The sequence below is a fragment of the Garra rufa genome, chromosome 15 (assembly GCF_049309525.1).
Source record: "Garra rufa chromosome 15, GarRuf1.0, whole genome shotgun sequence".
NCBI lineage: Eukaryota > Metazoa > Chordata > Actinopteri > Cypriniformes > Cyprinidae > Garra > Garra rufa.
Window position 1 is genome coordinate 25,394,725 of NC_133375.1, and position 19,491 is coordinate 25,414,215.

General features: G+C 36.2%; 1 protein-coding gene across 2 annotated transcripts; it reads right to left on the minus strand.

Annotated features, from left to right (window-relative positions):
• Positions 1-215: 215 nt before the first annotated feature.
• mapk14a (mitogen-activated protein kinase 14a) lies at positions 216-18,628 on the minus strand. 2 transcript variants are annotated; one of them, XM_073819635.1, is made up of 12 exons: positions 18,234-18,628; positions 13,964-14,093; positions 11,776-11,834; positions 8,979-9,090; positions 8,821-8,850; positions 8,269-8,316; positions 8,022-8,136; positions 5,517-5,588; positions 3,846-3,925; positions 3,018-3,096; positions 2,584-2,757; positions 216-1,224 (listed from the first exon to the last, which is right to left on the minus strand). In XM_073819635.1, exons 1-12 carry the CDS (start codon positions 18,350-18,352, stop codon positions 1,157-1,159), a joined length of 1,086 nt encoding a protein of 361 aa, XP_073675736.1. In that variant the 5' UTR covers positions 18,353-18,628; the 3' UTR covers positions 216-1,156. The 2 variants fall into 2 exon arrangements, with proteins under 2 accessions (XP_073675736.1, XP_073675735.1); XM_073819634.1 differs by lacking the exon at positions 3,846-3,925 and adding an exon at positions 4,688-4,767.
• Between the last annotated feature and the right edge of the window lie 863 nt (positions 18,629-19,491).

Consider the following 19,491-nt stretch of genomic DNA (forward strand, 5'->3'; position numbering starts at 1 on the left):
CGTGGTGGCCGTAGTTATAGCGTTTACTAAAATTGTTTACTGTGGTCATTTTTGTAAGAGACTGAAAACCACTTTTGAAGGTATATCAGTCATAAAATCATTTTAATACGTTTTAAATGAAATTTAGAATCAGGGTGGTGCGTAGAAAAGGTAAATAATGACCTCACACTCTATTGTTCAACATAAAACAAACAATCAAAACAAAGAAGCAGAAGTTTTCTGAAAAATATCGGCCTTTATTTTCAGTAAACAATGGTGTGTTTGATTCAATGTTTTCTATTTCAGGTGCTAAAGAAGACAGTTGCAGCTTTTCAGGTTCATAAATACCACCTCAACAGTATATAAATATCTTACTCTACTTTCATATTTGAACAATCAATTAATAGCATTTTAAAAACAGCTACTGGAGGCAGAATCAGTTCGCATACAGTTCATAGTAGCAACCTCAGGTGGACAGACACACAGACACACACAAACTCACACTTTCTCTCCCTAGGAAACATACACAAACAATGTGAAAAAGATCAGAAATAACACAGCTACAGATTCCAAAAGCTTTACGGAACATATTTACAAACAGCCTAAACATATCACCAATACCCAATGCAACAATTTACATTCATCCTAGCTCTATCGAAGGAGGCTCTGATAAATCCCATTTTTATGAAAACAGATTAATGAAGAACATACTGTAAATTGTTTAATACAATGCTCATGATTTGATTGGAATAAAATATATTAACAGAAACTAAATGAACAATGTTTTCTGAACTTTTAAAAGTACTGCAAATGTGATACATTGTACATGGAGAGAACATTTTAACAGCACAACTAAATACCAAGAAATTTTAAGGAGATATTACAATTTACAAGTGGACTTGAATGGACATCATGAAACTGACCAAACTGTTAAAAAAACTGATGATAATATTACTCAGATTTTATTATATCAGATTCTTTTGAATAGATTCAGTGTGTAAAATAATGATTTTCTATGATATCTATTCCTTCTGTTTGGCCCAGTAGACAACATAAAAAAAAAAAAATGAAAAGAAACAGTCAAACATTCTACTGACTGGCTGATTACAATACTGCAATATGACAGCATTACTGTATTAGTAGTACAGTTGGTTTGATTGCCATCCAGAAGAGAAGGTCAAGATTCCATTTCATCTCCATCAAAGGCTGGTGGCTCAAAACTTATCAGTTCTTCATATGTCTGACCTGAGTGGGAACAGAAAACAAACAATTAAAGTTGTGACTGGAACATTCATTAAAACATGAATCTAGATTATCCTAAATAATCACATTCAAACATGAACTTAGTTCCTTATTTTCATTAACTAAAATTAATTAATTTTTCTTAAAATAAATAATACCATAGCCACTATGTTAAGACTCTGTCTTAAAAACTTGTTTGACCAGCTAGCAGTTAACCAAGTAGTAATCAGTCCTACTTTCCAAATTCAAATTAGACAGACTTTACAAAGTTATGACCAAAAAAAATTAGATGACTAACTTGTAAGACTAGTCTTTATACAACCAGCCCCAGATACATACATTTTAGATTTAAAAAATTAAACTAAAATGGGAAATATTGCCTAGGCAACTAATTGAAACTTTTAAAGTTGAAACACTTAAAATACTAACTGCAAAGTAAGTTAAGTTAAACTTAAAACTAAAATGAAAGTACCTAAATATTAATATTTTACATTATAATAAAAATGACAAAAGTGCAGAAGAAAATGACTAAAATGTAAATTAAGGATTTTTCTCCATATAGTGGACTTCAATGGGGATCAATGGTTTGCAGTTTCAGTGCAGCTTCAAAGGGCTCTACACGTTCCCAGCCAAGAAATAAGGGTCTTATCTATCGAAACAATCTGTCATTTTCCAAAAAAAATTTATACACTTTTTAACCACAAATGCTTGTCTTGCACTATCTTTGGGAAAGCTTTGAAAAGTCACACGCGGTCTGTTCTTCATCGGTGTACTCCAGTTCAAAAAGGTAGAGTAGGGTGAAAAACTCCATCTCTATTTATCCTCCAACTTCAAAATAATCTCACATTGTTGTTTTATCTTTTTTTTGTAAAGGGCATTTGACTTTCTTTGCACGTTCGCTTTGTAAACACTGGGTCGGTACTTTCTCCTACATTATGCAGGATCATTCCAAAGTGAATATGTAATGCGTGAAGTCATGTACGGTTAAAAAGTATATATATATATATATATATATATATTTTTTTTTTTAAATGACTGATTGTTTCACTAGATAAGACCCTTATTCCTCAATTGGGGTCATGTAGAGCCCTTTGAAGCTGCATTGAAACTGCAATTTCGACCTTCATCCTGTTGATCCCCATTGAAGTCTACTATATGAAGCAAAAACCAGGAACTTTTCCTCAAAAACCTTTATTTCTTTTCGACCGAAAAAAGAAAGACATATTGGATGACACAGGGTTAAGTAAATTATCAGGAAATTTTAATTCTGGAATGAACTAACCCTTTAAAGCACTTGTAACTCGTACCATCTGGCATTTTCTATACAAACAATCAAAAAAAAAAAAAAATTCCATGACTCACGTTTCCACTCTTCAATATCAAGCTCTCTGCTCTCAAAGCTCTGGTCGAAAGGGTCTGCCTCGGGTTCATCATCTGGGTCATGGTACTGAGCAAAGTACGAGTGAGCCAGAGCCTCTGCCGCCGTGATGCGCTTATCTGTGTCCAAAACCAGCATCTTTTCTAGGAGGTCCACAGCTAAAACATAAAGTAGTAAATATTTAATCAAAAATAAATATTTCGTCAATAATGTGTACCTTATACGAAATATACTAATATATAATGTTTTAGCACATACACAACCATTAAAAAGTTTTTCTTCGTATTTATCAAGAATGCATTAAATTGATCAAAAGTGACAGTAAAGACAGAATGTTAGAAAATATTTCTATTTTAAAAGCTGTCCTTCTAAAATGTATTACAAATTCTGCAAAAATAAACAAATGTGCCAGTTTTACCTTGTGGATTAGCTCCGATAAACACGTCAGCAAAATTCCTCTTGGGCATCTGAGGAAGTGAGTTGATGTAAGTACGAGCCTGTGGAAAGAAACGGTTGAACCATGTTTATTACTGTCAATATCAGCTACATTCATTTAAAGTTACCATTACAATTAAGAATTGAGCTTGTTTCCAATTCTCGACTTGATCACCATGACAACTGCTTGTGTTTTGCACATACATTGCTAACCCTGTGAATCATAACATTGTGGTGTTAGTATGCAGTGCCATTTGAATAATGCAGCAAACAAACAGCTTCAGAAGGCAGAGAGGTCTGTGCTGTGCTGGCGATGACAGACAGTGATTTCAGCTCGCATAGATCAGTGAATAACTGCATGGCGGCTCAGCGGCAAGCAATGAGCAAAGGAGAAAGTGGAGAAGATCCAAGAACTCCATTGGGTGGAATCTATTACCACTATTACTTTTGCTTATAATCTCCACATAAAATAATGTCTAAACTGCACTTGAAAATGTTCTAATGAATATTTGAACAGTTTAGATTGGCTAAACGGGTTTTCAATCCAACGTCGCTATTTGTATTATTCAAGCTTGTCTGTGTCTCCGATGTTGCATTGTGCGGTGTAAGTGAAAGAGGTTTTTTGTTTGTTTTGTTTGTTTTTGGAAGTCACAGTAGCAGTAATTTCTCTACCTGGGCTGTACAACAGCACTCTTAATCATGTAATATTGCTTTATTATACATTAGTAAGACTTTATTTCCAAAGTGTGGTCTGCTTTAAAGGGCACGATGGGTATTCGGCAAACAGCGGGCTGGGTGACATCGAGCTCACCTCATGGCTAGGCATCCTGCTTATTAGAGAGGCAGGTGGAGTTCCTGTAAGTCGCATTATCTGTTGAAGCTGGTTTATATCTTTGAAGGCCGAGTCAAGGAGCTCACGGTCAACAAATTTAGCGTAATGCATTTTTATCAAATGTTATCTGGACATGTATTGTGGTTCTCCACTGCTCTAAGGAGAAGGACATGATCAAAGAGAGAGAAGAGAGAGGAGAAATTGGCATGCAAATCATGTTCATACACAGCAGAGAAGAATGGCATGCTTTGGAAAAAAAGAGATTTTGACGAAGAGTAGAATCAGTTCAGAAACACATCAGCAGAGCTGCAAGACAAAAATCAGGCTTGTTAAATTCAGTTTAGATGTCATGATTCAGTCCCAAACAGAACCTCAAATCAGTCAAACGATTAAAGTTTAATCAGAGAACACTGGAAAATATACTTTTTAATTAGCGACAATCAACACACATTCCCTGTTGGAAAATCCAGTTTACGCCGTTCTAGCTGGTCCAAGCAGATCATCAGCTTGTCATCCAGCCAATGTGTTAAAAAAAACTAGCTTGATCGCTTTAAGATCTGGTAACTGGTCTTGTAGCTGGTCAGTATTTTTATTCAGCAAGCATTAATTGAATTCATTAAAAAAAAAGACAAATATATTTATAAAAGTACAAAAATTTGTTGCAAATAAATACTGTTCTTTTGAACTTTCTGAAAAAAATCCTGATCCGGCCTGGATAAAAGCCATTACAGCTGCCAGCTTAAAATGGATTTTCCATTTTGAAAATCAACACAGACAGGCGTTTTTAGCAAGCACACACTTCCTAAATATATCAAACTCACAGACTCCGAAGATATTTTCATTAACAGCTCAGGTCCTGGAGTTCCAACCAGAAGCATTATAAGCTTCAACTGATCAATGTCTAGTAAAATAAGATAAAGGAAAACTAGTGTGGCTAGGCCACAAAAAAGCTGGAAACTTATTTCGTTTCATGTTTACTTAAAGAACAGGATAGCATAGAAGCTTCGGTCACATCTGTGGAAAGACATGCAAGCTAGTAAAAATAGCACATGTTAAATATTTTCAGAAGTCAGAAGTAGCTGCACAGGTGTGCTCTGCCTGTGAAAGGGGGGAAATATTTGGCAAGCATTTCTGTTCCATGGGTTGTGGAGCCAGATGCATTTAGAGTGGCAGCCGTTCAAGATACAGAGTGTCAAATATGCAAAGCCAGGGGGGAAAACAAGCTGCAAGCGCTGAAACCTGAAAACATTTGTCACTGGAAATTAGGAGCGGGAAAGAGAGAAAGAGGCATGTCATTTCCTGCAGGGCAGTTTATTGCGTTCTCATAATGATGGATGATATATCCTTCAAATCGCTGTTGCGTCTCGGGGCGCAGCTTAAAGGCGGAGCTTAAGCAGAAGGGACAAAAGTTCAGTTTAAAATGGGGCAGAAAGACCTGCCAGCTTCTGCTGTAGCACAAAAACACACTGCAAGGATAGAAAAAGTTGTGATGATGTTTAAAAAAAACATTTATCCATAATTTGTATCAGCTTGAGAGCAAATACATACTTAAAAACACTAAATCATGCATTTTTCTGGCTTGGAGCCATGGTGCAATTTACAGAGAGTGTTTTGCAGGTCAGCGAAGGGGAAATGAGAGGAAAAGGATACGATCTGTGCCAGGAAACAGAGTCCTGCCTGTCAACAGCTCGGCCATGATGCAGCCCACTGACCAAATGTCCACTGAAAAGAAATCAAGAAACAACATTAATGGAGAGGCAGCAAGCACATGTTCCCTCTCTTGTGTCCTGACCCAGCTATCTTATCACAGAGGGCTGTAAAAATGGCATGAATTAATAGCCACAATCCTCAGAAGACATCCAGGAAAACACAAAGATTTGGCTGGTTAGCATGGGCCAGTCAGCTTGATTGGTAGTCGTAACTAGAGTACCATTCAAACATTTGGGGTCAGTAAGATTTTTTTAAAGAATGTATTAAGGATGGGTTAACCTGATCAAAGATGACAGTGAAGACATTTACATTGTTACAAAGTATTCCATTTAAAAAAAAAATGCTGTTCTTTAAAAGGAGACGTTCACTTCCAGAACAAAAAATTACAGATAATTTACTCACCCCGTGTCATCCAAGATGTTCATGTCTTTCCTTCTTCATTTGTAAAGAAAGTATGTTTTTTGAGGAAAACGTTTCAGGATTTCTCTCCATATAGTGGACTTCTATGGTGTTCCAGAGTTTGAACTACCAAAATGCAGTTTAAATGCAGCTTCAAAGGGCTCTAAACAATCCCAGCCAAGAAGAAGTGGCTTATCTAGCGAAACAATCGGGTATTTTCTAAACAAAATTGACAATTTATATACTTTTTAACCTCAATTGCTCATCTTGTCTAGCTCTGCATCAATTCTGTGTATTCTGATTTAAGACAGTAAGGGTAGGTCAAAAATCTCCCATTTCATTTTCTCCTTCAACTTCAAAATTGTCCTAAATCGCTGCAGAAGTACCGACCCAATGTTTACAAAGTAAATGTGCAAAGAAGATCAAACTCCTTTACACAAAACGGCGATATAGGGCGATTTTGAAGTTGGAGGAGAAAATGAGATGGGAGTTTTTCGACATACCCTAACTTTCATAAACCGGAATACACAGAGTTGACGCAGAGCTAGACAAGATGAGCATTTTAGGTTAAAAAGTATATAAACTGTAAGAAAACATTTAGAAAATTATCGATTGTTTCGCTAACGAAAGACCCTTATCCTCTGCTGGGATTCTTTAGAGCACTTTGAAGCTGCATTTAAACTGCATTTTGGAAAGTCCAACTTGGGGGGCACCGCAGAAGTCCACTACATGGAGAGAAATCGTAAAATGTTTTCCTCAAAAAACTATTTCTTTACGACTAAAGAAAGAAAGACATAAACATCTTGGATGACAAGGGGGGTGAGTAAATTATTTGTAATTTTTTGCTGTGGAAGTGAACTTCTATTCAAAGAATCCTAAAAAAAAAAAAACATTGTGGTGTCCACAATAATATTAAAGGGATAACTCACCCAAAAATGAAAATTACCCCATGATTTACTCACCCTCAAGCCATCCTAAGTGTACATGACTTCCTTCTTTTAGGAAAATACAATCGTAGTTATATTAAAAAAATATCCTGGCTCTGCCAGTTTTTATAACGGCAGTAAATGGCTGTTGAGATTTTTAAGTCCAATGAAGTGCATCCATACATAATAAAAATAACTTCACATGGCTTCAGGGGCTAATAAAGGCCTTCTGAAGAGAATTAATGCGCTTGAGTAAGAAAAATATCCTTTTAAAAAAAAAAAAACTACAATCTCAAGCTTCCGCTAACTGTCGCACACACATTTATGAGAGAGTGGCGTTCAAGCGGATGACGTAACATGCTAGTCTTTTAAGAACCAAGCTTTGTTTACAGCAAAGAAAACCAGCCTTGGTTTATAACAAAATCTTCCAACATTTTTCTTATTTTGTACTAATTCATGATCATATTTAGTTTTGCTCTCTACTCTGCGATTCCATATTCGCCACTTCTCACGCTATGCCTACGTCATCCACTGGAACGCCATTCTCTCGCGAATGCAATACATTTTATAAAGTTTTACATATGAACATTTTTCTTACACAAACACATCAGTCGACTTCAGATGGCCTTTATTAACCCCCAGAACTGTGTGGAGTACTTTTTATCATGGATGGATAAACTTTATTTTGCTTCAAAATCTTAAAACCTTATTCACTGCCATTATAAAACTTAGAAGAGCCAGGACATTTTTTATTATAACATTGTTTGTATTCATCTGAAAGAATAAAGTCATATACACCTAGGATGGCTTAAGAATGAGTACATTTTCATTTTTGGGTGAACTGTCCCTTTAAGCAGCACATATGGTTTTACATTATAATTTTTTTTTTAAGTTTCTTGAGCACCTAATCAGTATTTTAGAATGATTTCTGAAGGATCCAGTGACAATGAAGTCTGAAGTAATGGCTTTAATTAATTACATTAATTTAAAAAGATTTTAAATAAAATTTACACTTCTATCCATTTCTATAAGAAACTTGCATAAGAGATCTACACCAGCTGGTTTTAAACAGCATTCATAATGAGTTAATTTGTATTAGATGTGGGTGTAGTTGTGTTACCTGTCATGTTGTAGTGCATCCAGTTAAGCATGATCTCTGGAGCACGGTACCACCTTGTGGCCACATACCCTGTCATTTCATCATCTGTGTGTCGAGCCAAACCAAAGTCAAGGATCTGAGATGCCAAAAAAAAAGAGAGAGAGAGAGAGAGAGGGGGGAAATACATAATTCATTAGTATTTACATGATGTAATGAGTAACCACATAAAAAGTAAAAGTACCACTATAAAAACAAATGACAGACTCACCTTTAGTTCACAGTCTTCATTTACTGCCAGATTACTGGGTTTCAAGTCCTGGGAAACAATTAATGAATATTACTTTATTACCATCTGTTTTAGAGGAATATTTGCAGCTATTTAAGAATTAAATGTATAGATGTAACATATTTTTGCATTTCAGTTAATTCAAGTTCATAAAAACAAATTAAAATGCCCATTTTCTTTTAAGGAATATGAACATGAACAAGTTTGAAAACAACAAGAGAAATATGAGCTGTAATGTTGTCAAGTTGGGCTACTTTCAGACCAATGTGAGATTGCAATTATTTTCTGTGGTAAACAGCATGGCAACGATGCTGTTCTCAGGCATTAGCTGAAAATAACAAAGACTATTCCTTTAAGACAGACAGAACTTCTTTAAAGCAATATCTAGCTTTAGTCTTTGCACAGCAGCAGGCCTGAGCATGCAACATGGCGATGCCAGGGTGAACTGGCTCCATGGGGCAACACAAACCAAATTTTTTGAGGGGGGAAAAAAAGCCTGTAGGCAGTTTCTGATAAGCCGGAGTAAACACTTACCCTGTGAATTATGTCGGCCGAATGAATGTACTGGTATAATTAAAGAAAAATAGAGTTAGGTTATGAGAGCGAATCAAATTCCAGATTACATCTCATTTACAAAATACTTGAGAGATTCCTGTTTGTTTGTTACAGGATTGAAAAAAGTGCAGTTTCACCTTAAGCCCTCGCAGGATCTGGTAAATAAGGAACTGAACATGATCATCGGTCAGCTTCTGACACTTCACAATATTATTCAGGTCAGCACCCATTAGATGAGTCACCAGGTACCTGCCAATCAGAACACAAGAATGTTATTCTCCTGCCAACTGTTTAACCTGTTGTTGGGAGTGACAGCACAGCCTGAAATGTAGGGAACATTTAGTTCCGTTTTGATAAATCCATTAATCTTGTCTTGTTTTCAAGGCTGACTGTGCTTAACAAACTTAACACAAATGTTGGCCATGGAGAAACTTCTCACTACTGTCAACATTAAGATATGCCACTGGATCAGTTTTCATTTAAATACACCAGGGTAGCTACTTACACATGTCGAATGCTTATTGTTAGGACTGTGAGAGAAGACAGGACAAACAGGAAACTACAGGGAGATATAAACTAGGGCTGTGCTGACACAATCATATAATCAATATTTCGCAACATGTTTTTCTTACAATAGTGAATAAATACTTAAATGGCCAGTCTTGGATCTCACAGTATGCTCAAGCACATTAACAATTAGATTTTTTTACACCCTATTAAACAAACACCTCATGGCAACCCACAGTAGAGTCTAAATAAGCACTGACTCTTGGCAAGAGGGTGGAGCTACAAGTCAAACAGAGCCACTGTGGTGCGACACACAGCAGAGCTTAAAATAAGCCCTACTTAATCCCAGAAACACTCTCCACCCAATAGACACACTCAGCATTACAGATAATCAACAAATACATCCAACCCCCACAAAGATTTGGGGAAAAAAAAAAACAGATTAGAGACGGTAAACAAACATGCATCACTTCTACGTGCGCAGACGAATGAAAAAACCAAGCAAAGTGCGGATGCCCTCCATCCATCACTGTGCGTCAGGTCTATTTTTGGCAGCGGAATCGATGTTAAGTCACCGCAGCATCTGGTTTTACAACCTGGTTGTATCCTTAGCATTCCCTACTAACCCATGGCTGCTAGGCAGGAGCCAGGCAGCAGGAAAAGCTTAGTCTCTGTGGAAACCCAAAGCTCCATAAAACCATGAGAGCCTGAAAACATGCTTCTAGTCATCTAACAAATGGCACAAGATAAATAATGCATTATTCTGTTTAGTGTAGAGCTAAACACATGAGTGATTATATTAAAGCTGTTCTAAAGGACGGGTCACAGTGCTTCGAAACCAAATTGCTCTAATTATGAACAACACAGTTGTTTACACAGGAAGCGTCTGATGTGGTGTGCCATCACACCTTCAGTTGGCAGACAAAGAGTTTCTATTTCTGTTGTGTGGCAGCCACTTTACTTTGACCACCTGTCTGCAAGAAAATTATTTTTTTGAACGAATTTACAGTACCATTCGAAAGTTTGGGGAAAGATGGTATTGAAAGACTCTCACCAAAGCTACATTTATCATTTGATCAAAAATATAGAACAGTATAATTACAAAATTATTATTATGAGTATTTAAATCTACTTTATTCCTGTGATGCAAAAGCTGAATTTTCTGTCATTACTCCAGTCTTCAGTATCACATTCTAATATTTGATGCTTAAGAAATCGTTATTATTATTATTATCATCAATGCTGAAAACAGTATGGAAAAGTATGGAAGCCCGTTTCCGCCACTGAATACAATTTTTTGAAAAGGATCATTCGACTTCTTATGATTCTGACTTAACTCGCAATTGCAAGTTTATATCTCACAATTCTGAGGAGAAAAAAAATTATACAAACACGCAATTCTGACATTTATTCTCAGAAAAGAGAAGTTATAAAGTTATAAAGTCAGAGTTGCAGTATATAAACTCAAAATTGTGAAAAAATAAAGTCGCAATTGTGAGTTAAGTCAGAACTGTAAGATACAAATTTGCAATTGTGAGTTAAGTCAGAATTGTGAGATATAAACTCTCAATTCTGTGAAAATGTCAGTCTTTTTTCTCCTCAGAACTGGACTTTATAAATCGCAATTGCGACAATTCTGAGAAAAAGTGAGAATTGTGAGATACAAGCTTGCAATTGTGAGAAAAAAGGCACAACTGCGAAAAATAAAGTCAGAATCGCGAGAGAAAAAAGTCGCAATTACCTTTTATATTTTTTATTCAGTGGCATAAACAGGCTTCCATATTAAAGGGATAGTTCACCCAAAATGAAAATTCTGTTTTTATTCACTCACTGTCATGTCGTTTAAAACCTGTAAGAATCTGTTTATCTTCAAAAAACAAATAAGATATTTTTGATGAAATCCAAGAGCTTTCTGACCCTGCATAGACAGCAACGCAACTGACACATTCTATTTTACAGACTATTTTAATGATGTCCTTACTACCTTTCTGGGCCTTGAATGTGTCGGTTGCAATGTTGTCTATGTAGGGTAAGAAATTCAGATTTTAACATGATGAACGAAGGCTTTACAGTTTTGGTACGACATGTGGGTGAGTAATTAATGACAAAATTTTCATTTTTAGGTAAACTATCCCTTTACATTTTTGTGAAAATGATTCTTTCAAGATTCTAAACAGACAGTTAAAAAGCAGCATTTGTTTGAAACATTTTTTTTGCAACGATATAAATGTCCTTACTGCAATTTTTAATCAAGTTAATGCAGCTTTGCTATATAAAGCAATTTGTTTCTTGAAAAAAAAAAACTATTTCCTCCAGTTAATTGACACACATGAAGTATAGTCATATTCATAACCAAACAAAAAAATTTATGAATTAATCAAGTCCAGTGAAAATATCTCTTAGGGAGGAGGTAATTGTCTGACTCACACATCATTAAACTCCTCCAGGCTGGTGGCAGGTGTGAAAACATCCAGCAGACCGATCACCTGCAAGCGCAAAGTGCATAGAACAGCAATCAGGATCATTTAGTACAGCATGTACAGTCTTGCATTAAGATTTCATTGCATAACCTGAAAGGGAAAACCTACAAATAAACAGTTATAGAATTCCCTGAATAACCTATAATAACCCAATTTCAAATAAGAAAAACTTGAGACGAATTACTATGTTTTAATACCCGTTTCATTTTGACAGACATAATAATGGCTAAATCTAATAGCAGAGTAGGGCTGCTCAAAATTCGCTGGCGTTTTCAAGGATAAAGTGAGAAAATTGATGTTCCAGAGCCCCTGGAGCAAACAATACCTCAATGACAGGGCTTGATTTAAGAGTATAATAACCCACATTTCCAATTGCACACTGCTATTTCACAGTAAAAATATTATTGACCTATTCTATTTTATGATTTCCAACAATAATTGTTTTATTGTGAATTATACTAGGGACTCAACACAAAAAGGACTTTTGTCTTGTGCAGTAACTCTTGTTAACATCCTATTAATTTAGAAATTCTAGGTTGCCAGTTCACTCATGGTCATTATGTTGCCTGACAAAACTTAATATGGTTAGATGCCATATTGAATTTTCTGCGAATGAAAACAAGGCTGTGAGAAATAGACTTTACAATGGCATGGTATGTAGGTCCTAAATCACGTTATTCTTTTAAAACATAAAATGTTTTGAAAGCTTTTTGTGAATACAGTTGAGGTCAAAAGTCTACATACACCTTGCAGAATCTGCAAAATGTTAATTTTACCAAAATAAGAGGGATTATACAAAATGCATGTCCTGAACTGACCTGAATAAGATATTTCACAGATGTTTACATATAGTCCACAAGAGAAAATAATAGCTGACTTTATAAAAATGACCCCTTTCAAAAATTTACATACACTTGATTCTTAATACTGTGTTGTTACCTGAATGATCCACAGCTGTTCTTTTTTTGTTTGTTTGTTTAGTGATAGTTGTTTGTGAGTCCCTTGTTTGTCCTGAACAAATAAACTGTCCTCTGTTCTTCAGAAAAATCCTTCAGGTCCTACAAATTCTTTGGTTTTTCAGCATTTTTGTGTATTTGAACTCTTTCCAAAAATGACTGTATGATTTTGAGATCCATCTTTTTACAAGGAGGACAACTGAAGGACTCAACTATAACAGAAGGTCCAAATGCTCACTGATGCTTCAGAAGGAAAAACAATGCATTAAAATTTGATTTTGAAGACCGGGATAAAATTAACTTATTTTGTCTTCTGGGAAACATGTATCTTCTGTAGCTTCTGAAGAGCAGCACTAAATGAAAAAAATATGATATTTAGGCAAAATATGAAAAATCTACACCTTTTCATTCTGTTCAAAAGTTTATACCCCTGGCTCTCAATGCAATTTTCCTTCTGATGCATCAGTGAGCGTTTGAACCTTCTGTAATAGTTGCATATGAGTCCCTCAGTCGTCCTGGATGGATCTCAAAATCATACACTCACTGTAGGAAAGGGTTCATATACACAAAAAAAATTAGTGGAACCTGAAGGATTTTTCTAAAGAACAGCTGGAAGTTTAACTGTTAAGGACAAACAAGGGGCTCATGAACAACTATCACTAAACCAAAAAAAAACAGCTGTGGATCATTCAGGTAAGGACACAGTATTAAAAATCAAGGGGATGTAAACTTTTGAATGGGGTGATTTTTTAAATTCAACTATTATTTTCTCTTGTGGACTATACATGTAAACAACTTTTATGTTAAATATCTTATTAAGGTCAGTAATAAATAAAAAAACAACAACGTACATTTTGTATGATCCCTCTGATTTTGGTAAAATAATTAACATTTTGCAGATTCTGCAAGGTGTATGGAAACATAGATCTCAACTGCATGTTTCATCAGATGCACAATTGGCATGTTATTAAACAACAGTACAATCTACTCAAATATAAGTCTGCAGTGGATCTTCTTTTGTGGAAGAGAGAAAAACAGGTTTAGAACTACATGAGGGTGAGTAAATAATGAAAGGATTTTAAATATTTGGATGAACTAAGCCTTTAAATATTGGGATTACCATCCACCACTCTCCATATTAGCCTTGTCAGTTTGATAATACATGCGATCCGAACTCACATTCTCATGTTTCATATGCTTGAGTAGCCGCAATTCCCTGTAGGTCCGCTTGGCATGGATGATGGACTGAAACGGCCTTGACAGCTTCTTCACGGCTACCTTCAATCCTGTCTTTTCATCATACGCAGAGCTGAAACACACATGATTCAAACATGTCGTCATGCTTCATTTTGTTGCACAATTGAAACTTCAACATGCTACAACATGACCAAAGTTAAAGACGGTTGGAAGTAGGAGTCACCATATAAAAGGCACCGATTTAACTCTGACTGAAACAGAAACCAGCCAGATTCTCACTTCCTCATGGAAATAACCAGCAAGGTTTACAGAACAAACTAAACGTTGGCAATACCCATTGCAACCAATCACAAACTACCTTTTCAAGGGCAAATTGTTTAAGAATTTGTCACACATTGACCACCACAACCTATGAAGTAGTCCTAACAGTGAGGGTCATGATAGAACTTTTCAAGAACCATAGGATATTTTACATGATTAACTTGACTGAGAGAACTAATAGATCGTATCAAAGAAAATCTCAGAGCTTTGCTTTTGTGAATACACTGCATAAGCTGAGAGATGAGCCTGGCACTTCAAACCCAGTGCAATCTGTTCATCAGATATTCAATTACACAGACACAATAAGGGGGCCATGAAATATAATCTAGATAGCACGGTTGCCTAGCATCGCAACTTCTAACAGTCACTTTGGTGCATAAACAACCTGTCTGCCCTGAGTAGGAGTAATTTAGAAAATGAGGCTGGCCTTCAAACACCTGTCTGTTTAATATCACAAAAACCTTTCTGAAAATCATTTGCAAACATTAAAGAGTGAGGTAACGCTTGTTTTGAGGTTAAAGAAGAAACTAAAGAAGTCTTTCGATGTGCACAAACATGACTGGTTAAAACAAGGTCACATCTCTTTAGATAAACATCGTCTCACAACAAGTGCTGATTACAACCATTTAAACGCTGAAATGTGCAATTTTTGCAATGTAAATACTTCCTCTTTAATAAACAGAAACAAATAAACTATTTGTAGGTTGATTCCCTAAAATCAGTGTCGCTTTTAAAACACTGGAGTGCTTCTTTGAGCACTTGACACTGAACAATGTGTTTGAAAACAGCCATTTTCCCACTTCTGTTTGGTGGCACTAGTGCTGCAGAAGTTAAGGTAAAAGTTAAAGGTGCACCCAGTACGTTTTTGTTTATGTATCCACCTTTTTCCTTAACGCGGAAGTCTTGTCCGCCTCATAATGGAAAGATGCTTTACATTTCCGGTCTCTGGTGTTTCTAGTCAAGTTAACACATAGCTTAACTGTGCACATATTTTTATATCTAGTTATATTTAAAGAGTTTGAGTTTAATAATAGGGGGTTTGCACTTACGTTTATGTTTGGTTAGGTACTTGGATGCGCAGCCATATTAGAGCTACTCGGATGTAAACAACAGCATGGATTGCATGGTTAATATACTACTGAATATGTTGTTCTGCTCATTTATGCCGTTTAAATCATGGAAAAAAATTGTGAAGCTGCTAAATCATACTGAGAAAGAATTAGTACACTCTAAAAATGCCAGGTTATTTTTTTTTTAACCAAAATGCTGGGTTCAGCCTGCTGGGTCACTTATTTTTAATATTTGTTTTACCCAGGTGCTGGGTAGTTTTTCTGTAACTAAGCTGCTGGGTCATTTTTAATGGGTTATTAAATATAAGGTTATTTTTTTCTACCCAACCGCTGGGTTGAACCTCTCTCCGACGAAACAACCCAGCTGCTGAGTTACAGTCAGAGTGCAGGCTTTTTGCTTCCTCTACAGGAGAGAGCGATTCACAGCACTGCCGATTTGGTGCACTTCTTCAGCGAAATAAGGTTTGTATATATTTTATTTAATTTATAATGTTTTTAATGTGCTGTCAATATTATTTTACGCAAAGCAACATACAAGGATGAGATGTCAGTCAGCTGCGTCAGCAGTGGTTGTTTCGCATAATATAAACTGATTTTATTTATTAGAATACTGAATTTAATTGAATTTTATGTTAAAATATGTTCCCTAATCTCAGTACTGTTTGTTTATATTCAGATTATGGAGTCAGTCATGGCATCTTTCAGCTACGATTGAAACACGAGGTGGCATTCTGAGGTTCGTAGTTCCCCCAGCGAAGAGCGGCCCACACACCGGCACAAGAAACAGTGCTATTTCAGTGAAAAGTGATTACAAAGGACAGTTGCTACTTTTAAATGTTCCAATTTTTCTTTCTAATGCTTGTTAAACATGTTTAAATGTATGTTGTAAACTATGCTGGATTCATCCAAGTAAATTCTATTTGTCTTATATTTTTGTCCATGGGTGTTTTCTCTTAATAATAAATGTTTATCTTGTGATTATTGCTGTTGCCTCTATAATTCTGTGTGTGATTTGTAATTTCCGGCCCATTTTAAGTCAGCAATATGATAATTTTTAAAAAATAGTTGACTTAAATAAAACAACATAGTGTGTTGGGTAAAACGATTTAACCCAACCAGCTGGGTCAAAATAACGCAGCATGTCTTCTGTCCAATATTTACCCAGCGTTGAGTTGCCAAATAACCCAAGTTGGGTTGTTTTTAAGCCAGCATTTTTTAGATTGTAAGCAGGAAAGGGTGCAATATTTTGACAAACTGAAGTGAATAGGTGGTAAAGATATGTGCGAGAATTTATTTAATAACAAACACGTATGTAGTCAAGATTCTTGGTTCAGTTTGGCCAACCACAAATGCCTTCTTTCCTCAGACAGTTTTTTTCCATTCTTCTCTTTGATTTGTTATAACTTTTGGCAGTCTGAAGTACTCCAAATGTTTTTTTCCCGGTCCGACCGATTAGTACAGCCTAAAACATTACAATAATTGACCATTTTCAGCAGAAATAATCAAAATTTGCCAGTTCTGTTTGGTTCATTGGCATTGTTTACATTTTGTACCGCCAATATGGCAGATTGATAACGCATCGTAAAAACACTCTATTAATCTCCATTATCTTTTTACCCCATTTTAACATGAATTTTTATGGAGGCCTGAACATGAGACCATCCAAACGGAAGTTAGAATCCATCATGGCGGCACTCATCGGTTACTCAGAAAAAAGGCAGATAGTTTTGGATTTTATAACCAAAAGACATCTGTTTATGCATCTTTTGTTTAGTTTTTTTTTTTCTTTTTTGTTATCTGAAAGTGTTATACAACGTAAATGTAACTTCGTTTTGATTGCGTGAAAGGTCATGTGATGTCAACATCGTAAAACCGTTTTTCAGACTGGCAAATCTGGAGACTACACCTCAGCTGAGTGTAAATGTACTTTTAATTATTTTTTCCAAACGCGTGGTTCATTTATTTACCTGTAATGTTTTGTTAATTAGCAACAAATTACAGAGTGCACCTTTTAAGTGAATCATAAATCCAACTGTGTCAGAAAACATAACCGACAAACTTCCTCATCGCAACTCAACAAACCAAACGAGCAATCCAGAGGAATTATTCACGAGATTAAGATAATAACAAAGACAAACCCAGTGCTTCACCTCATCCGGGGTGTTACTACAAGCAAACTAGAAAATAAAGTGCTATGAATCATTGACAACAGTCTTGAAATTACACGCAGCTCTGACTCACTGGCTGCGTTTCAAAACGTATCGAGTTACCTACAAAGACAGCAATTCTGCGCATCACAAGCGCACTAAGGTGCCCAAAACGGCGGCTCCCTTGTTTCTGGAGACACAGTCATGATGCATCATCTGCGGGGTGACCTCATTCAGGACAGACCCCACCAGATGTCCGCATTAAGACCACACTACACCGCTAAGTAGGGCAAATTTAGAAAACTGTGGTTCGGTATCATAAACAACCATCGCAGTTCACCAGAAAAACAACTTTGCAGTGCATTGCATTCATATCTTCAACTTCGTAACCATTTTAACGTGTGCATCACGTTTTCCGTCCACTGCAAAGGTTTATCACTTTGCAACAGAAGTGGCATGCGTGCGTGCACGCGAGGTGGCTTTCGCAACATACGCGACTTTAAATGTTCATAAAACACAAATCACACACGTTAAAACACTTTGCAACACTACGAGCGCTTTTAACCCGCTTTTTGTAACTAGCAATCGCTCTTGCATAACAAACTACGGACTTTGGTCTTATTAGCAAGTTTGCTAACGCAGTGCAATGCTGTACGGGCCCGTAAGAATGAATGGGACACATCGTTCCGCCATCGAAACAACATAAATATTTACCAGACAGATCCGTATGCACCAGAGCCGACGGGAGACAAGTTCTGATATCGCACAGGGACCTCCCATATCGTCTTGTTGACCTCCTGGCGATAGAAAGTGGGTCTTTCTTTCTGCGACATGCCTGCAGAACGAGCGCCCGAGGCGAGTTGAGAGACTTCTGCTTTCCCTGGCTCGCCTGCCTGTGGTTCAAGGAGGTTGAGTTTTCTTGAAACAATCAAAAAAGGAAAGTAAACGACCGATAAAGTCGACCGTGCACGCGGAGACTCAAGAACGAACCAGCTAGGTGCGTTTAATTCATGCCAGCGTCTCCAAATATTCTTGGAATGCGAGTGTTGAGAAGTTGCTCGGTTCCGGGTCGCGGTGATTTCGAGCACTATCCCGTCTGCGTCTCTCCCTGCTGCTACAAATGAAAGTCACAGCAGAGAAAAAAAGCAAAGCGAGTTCCCAAGCGCGCCCCCTGCAACACTTTTACACGTACACAGGAGATTTAACAAAGCAACACACAGAGGTTGTTGATGTATTGCAAAACAGGACACAATAAACTATAAAAGAGACACGGAAACGTTTAATGCAAGTCACTAAAACGTTTTAGGTGGTTTGTACTTTACAAACATAACATCAGAGAACATACTGAAGTACATAATGAAAGATTGTGTAAAACTCCAAGACGTATTTGTTTTATTTTTACATTAATGTATACGAAAAAGCATTCACTCAAGATCACTTTATAAGAGCATAAACGACAAATAAGAAAAAATATTATAAAGAAACGTGATAGATATAAAATGAAAAACACAATATAGGTACAGAATGTAATAATGAGCAGAGAGAAAAATTTCATAAATTAACACAGACTGAACCTAATAAAACAATAACAAAATAAACCAGTGGATGGAGAAGAGAGAATATATTTGTCTGAAGATGTTTGTGCCTTAAAAACCACCAGTCAAAAGATTTTGAATGTCACTTCTGCTCACCAAGTCTGCATTTATTTGTTCCAAATACAACTAAAACTAAAAATTTTAAATAACTTTTTCTATTTAATATACTTTAAAATGTAATTTATTCCTGTGATTTCATTACTCACATGATCCTTTAGAAATCATTCTAATATGCTGATTTGCTGCTCGAAAAACATTTATTATTATTGTTGAAAACAGCTGAGTAGCATTTTTTCAGGTTTCTTTGATGACAAGAAAGTTCAGAAGAACAGCATTTATCTAAAATAGAAATCTTTTGTAACATTATAAATGTCTTT